Source organism: Sabethes cyaneus, chromosome 3, assembly GCF_943734655.1.
Source record: "Sabethes cyaneus chromosome 3, idSabCyanKW18_F2, whole genome shotgun sequence".
Lineage (NCBI taxonomy): Eukaryota > Metazoa > Arthropoda > Insecta > Diptera > Culicidae > Sabethes > Sabethes cyaneus.
Window position 1 is genome coordinate 74,513,143 of NC_071355.1, and position 16,163 is coordinate 74,529,305.

Sequence of the window (16,163 nt, forward strand, 5' to 3'; positions counted from 1 at the left end):
TGGTCATGGGCTTTTCCCGACTCAATCTTAATATACATTGACCTTAGCCCTGTCGTCGGCTCAACTGTAATACGAATTGGCCATAGGCTTTTTCCGGCTCAATCTTAATATACGTTGGCCATGGCCCTCTCACCGACTCATCTTTAATACGAATTCAATTAGCCATGGGTTTTTCCGACTCAATATTAATATACATCGGCCATGGCGCTGTCGTCGGCTCAACTGTAATACGAATTGGCCATGGGCTTTTTCCGGCTCAATCTTAATATACGTTGGCCAAGGTCTTATCGTTGGCTCAACTTTATTACCAATTGGCCATGGGTTTTCCCGGCTCAATCTTAATATACATCGGTCACGCTCCTGTCGCCGGCTCCACTTTAATTCGAATTGGCTATGGACTTTTTTCGACTCAATCTTAATACATGTTGGCCATAGCCCTCTCGCCGGCTCAACTTTATTATGAATTGACCATGGGTTTGCCCGGCTCAATCTTAATATACATTAGCCATGGCTTGCTGGCTGAACTTTAATACGAGTAGGCGATGGGCTTTTCCCGGCTTAATCTGATTATATTTTCCCGAAAAAAAAATCATTACACGAAGATAAGTTTTATTGTAACAGTAAAACATAAAACTATGTTAAAACCCCATCATTTGCTGTTAACATTTACTGTGTTAATTCACAGGAAATGTTGTAGTCGCGTTATAGTAATTTTTTCACCCAAATGTAATCAGAAGTACAGTAGATTTGTGATGAAATTGGCCTACTTTATGGAAAGGAAGAAAATACGAATATAATTCGAATTTATGACAATTTTGCAATACCAATAGTATACCATATACTTCAATATCCGTTGTAAAAGCTATTGTTAAATTTATATTTAATGTAATTTTATTCTCAAACGGAGTCCGGCCAGAATCGTTTGTTGTTCTCTTAGAAAATCTTTATTAGAAATCACGAAAAATAATCGTGGAAAATCCCATGAAAAATTTATTCCAACTAATATTTTTTTCTAGGTTGCTGAGAAAATTTTCTTACATTATCCTAACATAAATTTTGTTCTGCGACACTTGACGAATTGTTTACGATGTCCGACAAAATTGGAGATTTTTTCAATACGGTTCAATAAGTCCATAAGCTATGCTCGTACGCAAAATATAATAAAATTCTGAGACCCCTCGATCCATTTTGTACGATTATTTTGTAAAACGCCCTGGCTCAAAAGTTCTAAATTGAAAAAAATCTTAGGGCAAAATAATGATTTTTTTCTATCTCAGAAACGCATCCTAAACGCCAAATAAAAAAGCGAGTCTAAAACTCTTAAATTTTTTACAAAACTGTGATACAACTGGCCATAAAACTTTTATAAAACTGTGCAAAGGCCAACACTACAGAATATTTCCTAAGGTCATCATAAAACTTGTATTAGTATTATCGATTTCTATTTATAGTGACTTCTGAGAATGCCGTAGCGTGACATTGTGACGCCGTTGGCGAAGAGCTGACTTAGTGCTCAACCGTTTCTTACATCAGAGTTCCTTCCAAGTTCCAGGTTATTATTTTTTATAAACCACCATCCAGATTCTGAACTTGCACTAAATTATGGACCACATTTTTCATCAGTTTTTGTTACAAATTTGGGAACAAATTTAAACTAGATTCTGGACCAGATTTTGGTCCACATTTTTTTCAACAGATTTTGGACCAGATTTTTGATCAGTTTTTTAAGCCCCAGGGGTTTTGATCAGTTTTTAAACCAACATCTATCATCAACTTATGTTTCGGAGTTTGAAAACAGATTTTGGTTATATTCTGAATCAAATTTAAAACTATTTTATCCAATTTTGAACCAGATTCTTGACCCTGGATTTAGACCATATGTTTTTATCAGACTTTAAACCCCATTTTTTATCAGACTTTAAATCCCCAAACAGTTTTTGAATCAGGGTTTGAACTGAACCTGGACCGTATTCTGGACGTGGATTAGATTGCGAACCATATTTTTTTATCAAATTTTGTAACAAATGTGTAACAGATTTAAGCTAGATTCTGGACCAGATTATGGATTACATTTTAGATTAGATTTCGGCCATATTTTGGACTAGATTATGGACCTGAACCGGATGTTGATCCTCCATCAAATTCTGGGCCAGATTTCAGACCAGATTTTGGAGAAAATTTTTGACCACATTTATTAACAGATTTAGATTAGATGTAGGACCAGATTTTAAACCACATTCTGGACAAAGACCAGATGTTGTGCATGGACTAGAAGATTGTGACAGATTTTCGATTAGATTTCGGACAACATTTTTTTTATCCAATTTTACCCCGAATCTGAACCACATTTTTTATCAGATTTTGAATCAAATTTGAGTCAAGATTCTGGAACTAGACCAGAGTTTGAACCAGGTTTTGGGCCAAAATTTTGATCAGATTCTAAGCTTTGATCAGATTTGGATTAGGGTTGGAACCAGATTCTGGACCGTATTTTGGAGCAGATTGCGAACTATATGTTTTGTCAAACTTTATAACAAATTTAAAAACAGATTTGGACTGGATTCAGGACCAGATTCTGGACCTGAACTAGATGACCATGTATTGAATAATCTTTTGGGGAACAAGATCTTCGACCTGGACTAGATTCTAGACCACATTTTTGATCAGACTTGGGCCTGGAGCAGACGTTGGGTCACAATTTTTTTAGATTTCAAACCAACAATCAGATTTTGGACCTGGACTATATTGTAGTCCACTTTTTTTTATCAAATTTCGTTCCAGATTCGAACTAGGTTGTGGGCCATGTTTTGGACCACATTTTTTATCAGATTTTGAATCACATTATAGATCCAGTTTTTGGAGTTGGTGCCAGAGCCGTAGCGTGACATTGAGGCGGCCCTGGCGAAGGCCCGATCCTTTCTTAAATCAATGTTCCATCGAAGTTTATTATTTTTAAAAGTTAGACTGTCATACGTGATTCGTACAACTCGCTAGTATTGGATCTCAAAGTACTGTATCTTCGCTTCACTCGAGAGTACCTTACTGAGGTTTAAGCCGTTTAGCCAACGTTTTACTGTAAAGCACAGAAGAGAAATCGATTTACGGTTGCTATTTCCAATAAGCGAAGAGCATTTTTTGTTTTGCAGTCTTTTGCTGCTTTGCACTTGAAGCGTTGATTTTTTTCCTCTCGAGTGAGAGGAGTGAGTACTCGTCATTGAGCGTATTTTCTCACTCGGTACAATGCTTAACTTGCATTCTCTTTAACATACAGAGCAAATAGTTTGATTTTAATTGTTCTAAGAGAAAACAGTTTTTTGTTTCTTTCGGGGTCAGATATCTGACCCCGATATCTGTCAGATATCTGGTCAGTATTAAGTCAGACCGGACCAAGTCGCAAAATTTAAAAAAATTAATTAATGACAGCAAACGATTTAGAACTTCCTAAACTACATTTTACTCTAATCAGATTATATAATTGTTACAAATAGCCAGAGATATGAACTCATTTCGAACGGTTGATAGCATTAAACAACACAGAGTAGCAAAATTTGACTTCGTTTTTCTTGAAATTAGATTTTTGTGACTTGGTTCGGTCTGACTTAACACCGACCATCTGTAGAAATACAGCATCTGCAATGCAGTTCCAGTTAGTAGTGTCTAATGGAATGGCTTTAAAGTTCCACCCAATTTTTACACTTTCCAACATCCATCCGGATTAATTGCCTAACGAAAGTAGGCTATTAAACATTCGAGGTTTTTGGGTTCGCCACGTCTAGATCAGTTATTTGCGGATATGCACGCTTTGAAAATTTACACCAAACAAAACAAAACAAATCCCGAAAATCGGGCTTGAGTAGGTGATGGGCTACTGTGGTAGTCTTGATTCCACTCGGTACAACAACGATTGGGGTTTCCACTAGACGCACTTCATCGGTGCAATTGTTATTAGCCAAAATTATTGGACCAAAAACTAGCAACTCACTGGTTGGTTAGTTCGATTGATTGTGTTGCCTTCGTTGAAGGCTGCATTTCTGTTTAATTTCTAGTTGTTCTAATTATACGTTTACTTGTTTTATATTCGTGGGCCGGTATTTTATGTGGTGAACGGTTACTAACGTTTTACTGTTTTAGGTATTAAGTGAAATAGGGTAATTTGGTTGCGGTTTATTGATAACAACGACTTAAATATTGATTTGGAATCCGAAACGAATGACTTATACGGACAAATGAGGGCTGCTTACCTTCTGCTTGATTGCTTTCCGCAATAGTTTTCGTAATCTATCCTATTATAGAGTGCTGTTAAAATGCTGAACGTAAAAGTGGTTAATAGTTTGTATGCTGTAGTTATGCAATTATTCTTTTGCTTCAATTTAGTATAGTTTGTCTTCTAATTATTATCTTTGAGCTTTGTTTAGAATGCATTCCATTACAAATACCATAAGTAAGCTTAACAAGCATCATTACAAACACAAAAACTTTTCTACAAACCACTATATTTTTCCAACGCAAAAAAAATCAAACCAAAATCCAAATGTTCCATTTTCCGTGATTCCATCCATTCCGTGTCAACTCCGTTAATTCAAGCGAGCAAACTTGAATTTTTTTCGCTTTTCCAAATATGATCATTTCCCACATCCTTCCCGGTACTATCCATCCAGTTGTCTCATCATTTCTCTCTCCTCCCTTTCTCATGCTGTACCCCACCGCATAATGTCATCATCTACACTTCCAACTTCTATATATCGTCATCTCGCAGGTTTGCGCTCAGGTGAAATAACGCCCAACAGTCTGACAGCGTCCCGTCCGGGCAGTGCAATGTCCAGCTCAACGACCGCTTCCGGTGTCGTGTACCGACGCTCGATGCCAACGGCCACCAGTCATCCCCGTAAGCCGCGCCCGTTCTCCATTGCCGTGACGGGAGTTTCAGCCGGTCCGAAAGAAGGTTTGTTCCCGTTTGTTTCTGCGACGTTCATCACCCTTTCTTTTTCTTCCTTCTTCACCCACTTCACCGTGAAATCACCACCAGCGGGAAACTTCGCGCAAAACTCCGTCCTCTCCGTTCTGCACCCCGTTCCTTTACTGTCCTCAAAATCTCCTAGAATTCGGTCATCACACTCCGATCACCTTTCCAATCACTGAACGCCGTTCGCACGACTCCTATTCTAGACAATAAGCTAACACATTCACTAACTGACAAGGAAGTAGTAGATCTCTACTCCTCAAGTACGATCTATTACTTCTCACTCGATACAAACCACGAATTTGGCTAGAAGGTGTAAGCATTTTGTATCTTCTGTATAAAGTAAGATCTATTCTGAATGGACCTGCAAGTTATGGGAATGCAGCCCCTCGTTAGTGTAATATTTTAGTTTCTTTCTTTAGTTTTTTTTGACGCGTTGTAGACTAAGTTTTTTATGTTTTAACAAAAGTTTTATTTACTTTATTTTGTTGGGTTCCGGTATACTCGCTATGACTGGATACCTTACCCAGTGTATACTTAGTTCCATTGTATTTGTATTTAATTTAAAAGCGCCAGTGAAAAAACTATATCACAGATATTAAAATATTGGAAAACGGGAAAAATTGCACGTTTGACTCGATGCAAGATCACTAACACAATTTTATTAGTATTTAAGTATGGTTGAACCATGAAACGAATGTGTTCGGGTGGTTTTGCGTGGTTGCTAGTCTGATGTGGTTGGTAAGTACACTATTAAAGCAGCCAATAATTTCAAACTCTTTTTGGTAATTAGTTGTCGCAACAAAACCACTCGAACGTATTCAGTTAATTCAACACCAATATAGTTAAAATCATCTAAATGCACGATACATCGTCCATTCTCTAACATATTATCCATCTTCCAGAGAAACCCCCGCTTCCGAAAACATCCGCCGCCAGTGGCGCCACTTCATTGGAGCGCAAGCGTTCGCAAAGTGGTTCCAGCACACCGGCCAGAGTGGCACCGGCACCGGCGGACAGCGCTGCCAAGAAGCATACGTCGGCTGAAAAGGTTCGCGTCAGCAGCGCCCGCGGTACTCCGAAAGCGTCGTCTACTCCTCTGCAGTCACCTGGCCCGGATAAGGCTAACCGAACCTTGCAAGATTCGCTGCAGCAGAAAGCACAGAAGAAACAACCGAAAGCGGACGAGCAACCACCATTGGTGGTAGTTCAGCAACAGGAGCAACAGCAAAGCTTAGTCAAACAAGGGTCTTCGGTCAGCGTTAAAAGTGCTGAAGAAAAGGTTGAGATCGTGCAACAAAAGCCGGAGCAGCAAGTTTTGGTACAGTCGGAAACTATTTCAACTACGCTGGTTGAAACAGTCGATCAGCAGCAGATCATAGTAACTGAGATTAAAACAGAAGAAGTGCTCGTTGAACCGGCACAGGAAGAACCACAGCCACAGCCGAAGAGCTTGGAAATCAGCCATCACGAAGAAAAGCAAGACGAAACAAAGGAAGCCAACGGTTTGGAACCGGACCAAAACGGAGATGGTTCTGCGGTTGACTTAATGACGGCATCGATGATCGCTAAACGCATCACTACGGAAGAGGAAGCTAAAGCAGCGCTGGCTGAACGCCGCCGCCAAGCTCGCGAAGAAGCCGAGCGCCAGGCTGAGCTCGAGCGTCAGCGTGTAGCCGCTGAGGAAGAAGCGGAACACCAGCGCCAGCTGGAGGAAGAGGAACGTCTACGCAAGCTCGAGGAAGAAACGATTCGTCTGGCAGAGGAGCAACGTCGCCTCGACGAAGAGCGTCTCCAGCAGGCCATAGAGGATGCCAAAAAGCGTGACGAGGAGGAACGGCAGCGTCGTGAAGAGGAAGCCCGCCAGAAGGCCGAACGAGAGGAAACGGAACGCAAGGCTCGTGAAGAAGCCGAACGGCAACGTGTCGAAATGGCCGAAAGACTTAAGAAGGAGGAGAAGGAACGCGAGGAGCGACGAAAGCGTGTGGAAGCAATCATGTCCAGAACACGCGCCAAGGGTAGTGCCAACAATACGCCTACTAAGGTGAGTTGAATTGAAATTATTTTCTCTACTATTAGAAAGTTTTGGCCAACTTCGTATTTTTGTTTTGACCTTAGTAATGAGGTCAGGCATTTAATTAATTTTTTATAACGGTAGTTTGTTACAATCGACGGAGGAAACGGCAGAACAAAGTATTATCCACTCTTTCCGCTTCACGTCTTCACCTTTACTATCAACATCTTCGTTTAATTACTTTCTTCTACCGTTCTCTCTGTCAATTGTAAAAAACTACCGTTATAAAAAAGTTTTGCAAGAAAAGTGTTGTGTGACTTTACAGATTTTTGTTTTGTTTTAAATTTATATAGCTTCTACCATCAACGTAAAACGGTCATAAGCAGGTCCATGATCGTACTTGGCAGATGAAGCTTTCTCGAAGGCTAGCAGAATAATTATTCTCATGTAAAGAATACAAGAAACCAATTATCGTATTATTTTTTAAATACTAGAGTAGTTATTCTGCTAGTGCCTCAAGAAGCACAATTCGAAAAAGTACTATGGTAAACCTGTTCTCATCCACTGTGAGACGTTTCATCCCGGCTTGGACATTTTGTTGAAATACTGAAAATCATCCTTCATAATTTAAAAACCTATGATATTGTCTTTTTAATGAAATAAATCTTTCAAAAATGCATATCGCGAAAATTGCTTACTAACATTTTTAGAGTTTTTCATGAAAGTATTTCCAAAACGTTGATGACAAATATTATTTAATCATTAAAGAGGAGTGAGGTTTGTTAATAAATACGGGAGGTACATCAGAATGTAGAAAACGGCTTTACATTTTCATTACGGTAACTTCCGGAACGAAAATAGATGTAAAAGCGGTTGGGATAGTGTAATTATAAAATTCATCGGGGCATACTATAGATATGGTCCGAGGAGGGACCACCAGCGACCTGGTTGGAAGGATCTATCAGAAGAGCCATCAACTCGAGAGAAACAATCATCGAGGTATATCCCTCCTCAACTCGGCGAACTTAATTCTCGCCAATATCTTGTTTCATCTCCAGAGGAATCTTTTGCGGGCTAATGCATTTTGTTTCCTCAGCTGCACAATAGCTGCAATGTTCACCTTCTAACAGAACCTTGGCAAATTTTGAGGATTCAATTTGCAGTTCCTTCATCTGCCTATGGACTTCCATGTAGTATACGAAATTACTTATAGCGTACAATGATTGAACATGCTTTTGACACCCTGGATGATTTCATCTCAAGCGTCAGGATAACGGTTGAGATAATATTGCCTTCGTTAGAATGGCAAATTGTTACTCGAGGTAGCGTGCACTGAACGTTGCAGCCCTGCAGGTGCTGCTTAACTTGATGCATCAGTGACATGTTATAATACTGTTAGCGAAAAAGTAAAGGGACCTTTTGTTTTTATGCAACAGTATTCGTAGCCAGCTGTTAGTGTACAGGACAATTGTGGGGTTAGTGCTAAGATCCTATTCAATCGGCATCATTGAATGTAATGTCGTCTGAGAATAATCTTTGATCTTATTGAGCAGTTTAGAGCTGGGATGGCTCGTGTTGTAGAACTACTCTCCACTCCACTCGGTCCTGGGCTGATCGTCGCCAATTCCTTTAAAGTTGCGAAAATCACCAGCAACAGATTTCGGCGCACTGTCGTCCGGCATCCTCGCGAAATACCCGGCCCACCATATAATTCCTTTGCCTGGAGTATGGAAGATATGTCTCTAAGAAGTGCCTGCAGCTCATGGTTGATGCGCCAGCGGTATTCCTGGCTTTGCATTACAGTTTCAAGTCCACAAAGGATTATCGGGATTAACGTTCCGTACAACGCCCGTTTCATGATGCGGCTTAGCTTCCTTGATCCGAAATGTTTTACGTCCCAATCATATATACTCATCAACTACTTTGAATTCAGTGCCGTCATTATTTACTGTCTGTGGGAGGCGCACGTAGTCTTCTCTTGAGCATCTGATGCATTTATCATATATTTAGTTTTCTACTCGTTGATTCCTAGCCCGATCCTCCTAGCCTCCCCCCTTTTTTTATTTATACTCCTCTTATAGTCTCTCGTAGATTGTTTCCGTCGATGTAAGGTGTCTAGTGATAACGTCAAAGTCATCTGCCTTAAAATCCACGAAAATCTGATGTGTAGGCTTATTGTAAAAGCCTTGGGTGTAACCGTTTTTAAACATTAGCTTTTCTATCGCCAGACTTCGCAACCGCAGCCAAGGCACATTGTACTCCCGACATTTCTGAAGGATTTTGACCTACGATACCGCCTTACGAATTCTGTCGCAATTGAGAATAAACGAAGTAACCGAATTGGGAAGATCACCTTGTAGCAGCGTTGACCTGCATAATGCTGCGTTAATTACAGTAATTCAGCCGATTCCCTAATTTGTAGCCTGGACAAACATATTTTAGAACTTATCCAATAAAATTCGATTTCCAGGCAAATTTTCTCGTCATTAAGGTATTATGCGAAGAACTTTCACCTTTCGACCACCTCGCGCTCATTTCCTAAAATTCTCAAGCAGTACTGAAACTAACAACACGACTTCTCAAAGACCGTACTCGAAAAAAAATGTTTTTGCAATGTTAGTTTTTTCAACCTCGTCTTTTAGACTAAATACCCGCACTTTGGGCTTAACGCTATCCATCAAACCTTGTGAATTACTTGCGCAGCGCCATCTTTGTTACATACTTTCCCACTCTTTTTGTCAAATCCTAGTTTATGAAGACCTTCCCTGTTTTCCGAAGCTTGCTTTTCATAATAACCCAGAATTTTAGCGCGTTTGTTGGATTTGCCCCTTCGGCACAAAAACAACATCCTTGTTGGCTTCGTACCTGTCTATCGCTGGTTTCACGTGATAGCATGCGCACGATGCCAGATTCGGCCAAATTAGAGTGTCCCCTTCACCTGGGAAACCAGAGGAAGAGGAGCAAGCGCTTCTGGAGGCATTTTCCATATTTGGCAGATATGGTGCAACAACCATTCGCTTCCTGTTGCGAGATTTGGCCGCCGTATTCTGTTTATCGGTTCGGTTAGGCGCCTTCCTTACCTTGAAGACATGAATTCTGGCCCGCTTCATTGTCTGCTGGACGAACCAGACGGAAGTATTGACCTTCTTGTCCACGACCCGAATCAAAAGGTCCGGATTGTACCCGCTCAGTTAGCTTCGAGGTACGATACTGGTCTAACAAGCCAGTCGTCGTATGTTCGACTCTCGGCTAGGCGCTGCTTGCTAGATAGAGTCAGTAGGATCGTTGCATTGGCCCCGTAATTTTCCTGTACTCCAACAGCCGGCTGCGAAGTCTGTCGATAAAGAAGATTAATGTCTAAAGACGGTGTAAACCCAAAGGCTTTGGATTGTGCTTGAAGTAATCCCTCACCTTCTTTACCTTCGGTCGACTTGGCTTCTCTGCCACTGGGTTGTCTAGATTTCCTTGAATGGTCGATTCACAACTGTTTTGTGATCCAACTATGGTACTGGCCTAGATTTTTCAAGACCGCGCCCATAATTTTTTGTCCAAGCACTTATTGCTTGGAAGCCATTTCGATAACCACTTGACAGATTAGGACGAAATTTTGCACATGAAAACATTACACTCTAAGTTAGTTTTACCCAAAATTTTATCAATTTTTACTCATACAATAAAAAGTTTTATCACAAAAGAAAGTGTTGCATTTTTTTCGAGAACAATCTTTAGATGTGTTACATACCCAAAAGTATAGTAGTATAGTATAGTTTGACCGTCCGTGAGTTACCCGTGAGTTGCCCGCGATTGATCTAGATCAGCTGAGATTGCACAAAGAACCATCAGAATGATGCTTGAGAGTAGCAGATCATTCTCAGTGTGCATTTTCTGGTGATCTAATTCTTTGTGATGATCAACAGCAAAGCTGGTCACGCCCATGCAGGTCAATTTGGAAGGAAAGGAACGTTAGTCTGACACTTGCTACTACTAGAGACCGAGGAATCCTCTGCATCATCCACAAGTGTCACAGGAAGGAATTATTGTTAGTGGAAAGGAATTGATCTGGATCCACCGAGGCAGACGGTGCGATCACTGTCATTCGAGCTCGCGTACGATTTGAGGACGTTTTTAGTCACATGATCATTGCGAAACAGGTAGTGGAGATCCGATATACCGATATAAGAAAAAACTATGAGAAATCAGTTTACCGTACCGATTCGTTCGAAATCGCGCGCGGTCAGTTATTAAATACCGATAGACATTTGTTGCTACGCACGAAAGCTGTCCTGAGACAAACGTGTTTATTTGGCAATTCATCAAAAACATTGACTGCGCGAGATACCTTTTGGCACCCGAGATACTTTTTGGATATTTGATAATCATATGATAGAAATAACGCGCGATGTTCCTAGGTAGCCGATAATTTCACGATTAAAATGCACTTTGATGAGATTTCAATAAAAGTTCCGGTTTGTAAACGCACCATTGCTAAGTGTGCTCAAAGGAATTCAAAATGACCTTCTAAAACAACCGCTGTCGGAAAAATGCAACGAGCGAGACACGAAAGCATACGATGCTAAATTACCATACGGAATGATTCTCAGTATGTAAGCACCGGTTGTGTGAGACGAACCTGGATATTCGGAAATTTTCTTGTAAAGCCAGTAATTAAGAAAATTAAGATTAAAAATACACCTTTTTACCTTTGTTATACTATAACAAAGGTTTAAAAATTGGTCGAAAAACACGAAATGGATCCGAGGCCCGGAGGGCCAAGTCACATATACCAATCGATAGGGTTCGACGATTTGAGCAATGTCTGTGTGTGTGTGTGTGTGTGTGTGTGTATGTATGTAATGATTTTTTCTATCGCCTGTTTCTCAGAGATGGCTGAACCGAATCGTTCGCTATTACTTTTGTTTGAAAGGTATTATTGTCTAGTAGATCACTATTGAGTTGTTTCGTGACACGACGTTTCGTTTAAAAGTTATAGACAAAAATGTGAAAAATACGTGACACGGGTTTCTCCAGAACTACACGACCGATTACAACGATCTTAGCATCAAATGAAAGCCCTTATTAAAGCTAAATTATTCTGGATTTTTTAATTGAAAACAAACAAGTAGTTTAAAAGTTATGCTTAAAAAATCTGTTTTGACAAGGTAATAATTATCACCTGTTTCTCAGAGATGGCCAAACCGATTTACCCGCTACTAGTTTCATTTGGCAGGTAATATAGCCGGATAGATCACTATTGAATGGTTTTTTGATTGGATGTTTAATTTGAAAGTTATGAGTATTTGAATACACCACACCAAAATTAACAATAATTTATAATGGTTTTAACCAAGATAATTTACCTAATTTCAATTATTTTAATGTCAAACGAGAGGTTTTGACACTACGAATATGTATGCAAAATTTCATAAGAATTGGTGCTACCGGTCAAAAGATATTAACCCTCGAACACTCGCGCCAACTTTTGTAACACAGTTACTCGCGCGCACAATAGCCTCAAACCAAAGAAAACGTGCGTACTAGAGTTTTGACTGGGAAAACTTGGTTTTAGGAAGTGAAATAAATAAATTTATTTTTCTTCACTGTCAATATAACACATTGATGTGTTCTGCAAAGTTATAGAGCATATTATTACAAGAAATTTTACTAAAGACTGTAACCTTCTATCTCTGCAGTGAAGATAGAAAAATGTTATTTATTGTATATGAATATGTAAAATCAGTTTTTATATTTTTGCTCTTTTTGTAATTGTTGTATGACTTTTTCATGTATTACAAAGTTGTACAAATGATAAAAATAAACAACTTTGCTGAATATAGTATACCTCTATGTTTGCTTGTTTAGGAACTGTAGAACTTTGATTATACAAATTACCTTAATTTTGACTACGAATTACTCGACTACCAGCAGACGGATACATTTTAAACATTTTACATTGGCTAGTTTTGCTGCATACAGACACCATTTTTCCGTATGAAGAAACGAGAGAAAATTCCAGTTGGGGTCAATTGCGGTACACCTCGCATGCTGATTCTGCTTCGATTCTGTGATGTCGGTTTATGCTGATCTATTTTCCCAACAATTTAAATTATTAATGCATTGAATAATTATGATATTTTGCTCAGAATAAGTTTATTGAACAATATACGTTAGTTAAACAACGATTTGAAATCTTATAGCAATATGGCGTTGGAAAACCTACACGTGTTGTACAAAATACAACAGCGTGAGTAACCGAAGGTTAATAAAAATTGACGAAAATTATTCAAGAAAACTCTGTTGATGTGAATCAAATAGAATGGCATTACAGGAAATTATTTATAGTTCAAAAACCTATACACTAGACCTTTACAAGGCAATGTATATGTTAAAGAATAAGATTTCCTCTTACAACTTACTTTTATTTTCACTTCTCAGATTAATAACAACTTACTCATCCTTACTCAGCAATTTCATGAAAAAAGGATCTATCAAAATTTAAAAGTGTTTCTATTTTGTTCAAATTTTGTAAACGTATTCAATTTTCAAAAATTTTATGTAAACCAACGCATTACGCAACGTTAACCAATAGATGAATTATGTTCCGAAAACGTGTCGATTTCTATCTCAAATAGCAAGTAAGACCGTATAACAAAGGTTACTTTCACCACTAGGTGGATTAAATCGGGTTTTTGTTAATAAACTATAATGGTAATGGTACTATCATAATGAACCATAGTTTGAAAATTTATATCGAGAAATATTATGCACAATCGAGATTTACGGTGGCTCGAAAACCTAGTGACAGATTTAAATTTATTATACCTGAAATTACAATTCAGGCACAATGAAACGTGCCAACATAGTCCCTAAGTTGATAAGCACTTTCTCCTATTAACACTATTATGCAGAGATATAGCGCTCTGCACGCGTAGATGTGTTACATAGACCCAAAACAAGAAAAACTCACAAAAAAGCGGTTCTAGAAAAACGACGATAAGAAACATTTAAAATGCTGAATTTTTTAATTGCATCAAGATTTGACTTATGGTAGACACTCACGCCCGGTACAAAAAAAATCATATTGTATCGGTCTTCATGCATAGTAACCGCTATCCATCCGCCATCTTGGGTTTAAAATGACGTCAAACAGCAGTTTCGGACTTTTTACAACTATACCTTATCTAGAAAAGTCACATTATAGGATAAGCAATGGGTTAATCGAGGGTCGCCGATTTAAATCAATTGAATATCAATGAGCTTAAAATACAGTATTTTATTCATATATTTAGATTCTTTTGATTGTAACATTATCTTGAATCACTTAACCTTAACCATAGATCTAATTCATATAAACACAATTTGCTGTGCTTTCGCCGATGAATTCAAAATTGTTTCAAAAAACTTCATTTTTTCGGTTGCTGAAGCGAATCGCCACCTCGCTACTTTGAGCAATAATCACAGCATTTCTAACAGTCAAGCACTCAATTTTAACAACCATATTGTAGTACAAATGTGAGCACTTGCGTCATTTGATGCCATGGTCACAAGCTTATAACAGTGATAATTTGGGACAAGCCAGTAACATTCAGGACTGCTTAAGAAAGTACCCCAAGCAACCAGAAGTTCGAATATTACTTGACACGCGAACTCGAAAGTTCACAATTAGTTCAAATTCAGTTCCGTGGAACTTTATTGCTGATTAGCAGTGTATATCAAGTATACGTGGAACTAAATGCATTGAGAAGTGCTGTGAGTACTTCATAGATACTTCAAAGCTATTAGGATGCTACATGAAGTTCTGAAGTAACTTTAGTTGCTAACAAGTTCTGCGTGCTGCTTTTTGTTTACATTTCTGGTGATCAAATCAGCAGATCCTAAAACTATTTGAAATAATTTAATCCTCGCACTTTTCTAATTACAAATATCAATTAGAATGCAATGCTCTTCATTATTGTGTTATGTTGTGTAGCATATGCTGTCGGTATCTCACTACTAGTTAATTACCTGGCTCCAAACTTTATGTTCTATAATTAACTCGCGCTGCCAAAAGCTGCTGCAAGTTCTAAAACGAACTTTTACTTAAGAACAACTCATTGGCAAAATTCACATCGCTCGTATACGACATAGGTGACGCAGTAGATCGGGATATGTTTACAACGCGGGATACCCGGGTTCAAACCCAACAGCAGGCAAATTCAACAAATATAGAAGTTAGGTAGAAGTATAAAAATAGAACATAGAAGTGCTGCTGAATTTTAGTTTTTTCTTAGTTTTGACAGTTTATTTCGAAGCTACTTAGCGTTCTATGCAGCGAACCCAAGACAGCTTGAAAGTTAATTACTTAAAAGTGACGCTGCTTAGCAAGTTATAGATTATAATTATACATAAAGCTGTTTAACCCTCGTTAGACGCCATTATTCGAACTCTCGGTTACTTGGGACTTTGGTGATTAAAATGCGTCCCAGGGCCTCAATTTGTAATGTATAATATCAGAAGTTTAGCTTAATAATAATGACTTTCAGTGTTAACAGCTTGAAGAATTAAGGTTAACAAGAAGATTCAGTGTACCAAGGTCTTTTTTACACAGTTTGTTTTACCTTTGTTATACTATAACAAAGGTTTAGGAATTGGTCGAAAAACACGAAATTGATCCGAGGCCCGGAGGGCCGAGCCACATATACCAATCGACAGGGTTCGACGAACTGAGCAATGTCTGTGTGTGTGTGTGTATGTGTGTATGTATGTGCGGGGCGCAACTTTTCTATCGCCTGTTTCTCGGAGATGGCTGAACCGATTTGTTCGCTATTACTTTTGTTTGAAAGGTATTATTGCCTAGTATATCACTATTGAATTAGTTCGAGGTCCGACATTTCGTTTAAAAGTTATAAGTAAAAACGTGAAAATTACGTGACACGATTTTCTCCGGAACCAAGTGACCGATTTCAACGATCTTGGTATCGAATGAAAGCTCTTGTTAACGCTAAATTTTTCGGGTAAATTTTATTGAAAACAAACAAGTAGTTTAAAAGTTATCCTAAAAAAACCTGTTTTGACAAGGTAATAATTATCGCCTGTTTCTTAGAGATGGCTAAACCGACTTAGGCGCTATTAGTCTCATTTGAAAAGTAACATAGCCTAATAGATCACTATTGATTTGTTTTTTGATTGGACGTTCAATTTGAAAGTTACGAG

At 38.7% G+C, this 16,163-nt stretch overlaps 1 protein-coding gene across 16 annotated transcripts in view; it reads left to right on the forward strand.

Annotated features, from left to right (window-relative positions):
- The window catches only part of LOC128744355 (MAP7 domain-containing protein 2), a 366,494-nt gene that overhangs the window by 329,903 nt on the left and 20,428 nt on the right, over positions 1-16,163 (forward strand). For all 16 annotated transcript variants that reach the window (XR_008412384.1, XR_008412385.1, XM_053841301.1 and 13 more), the window contains 2 exons: positions 4,757-4,942; positions 5,866-7,004. Coding sequence is in view for 14 of the 16 variants with exons in the window: in XM_053841301.1 (XP_053697276.1) it covers positions 4,757-4,942; positions 5,866-7,004 (1,325 nt within the window). In the remaining 2 variants the exon portion in view is untranslated. The remainder of the gene's footprint in view (positions 1-4,756; positions 4,943-5,865; positions 7,005-16,163) is intronic.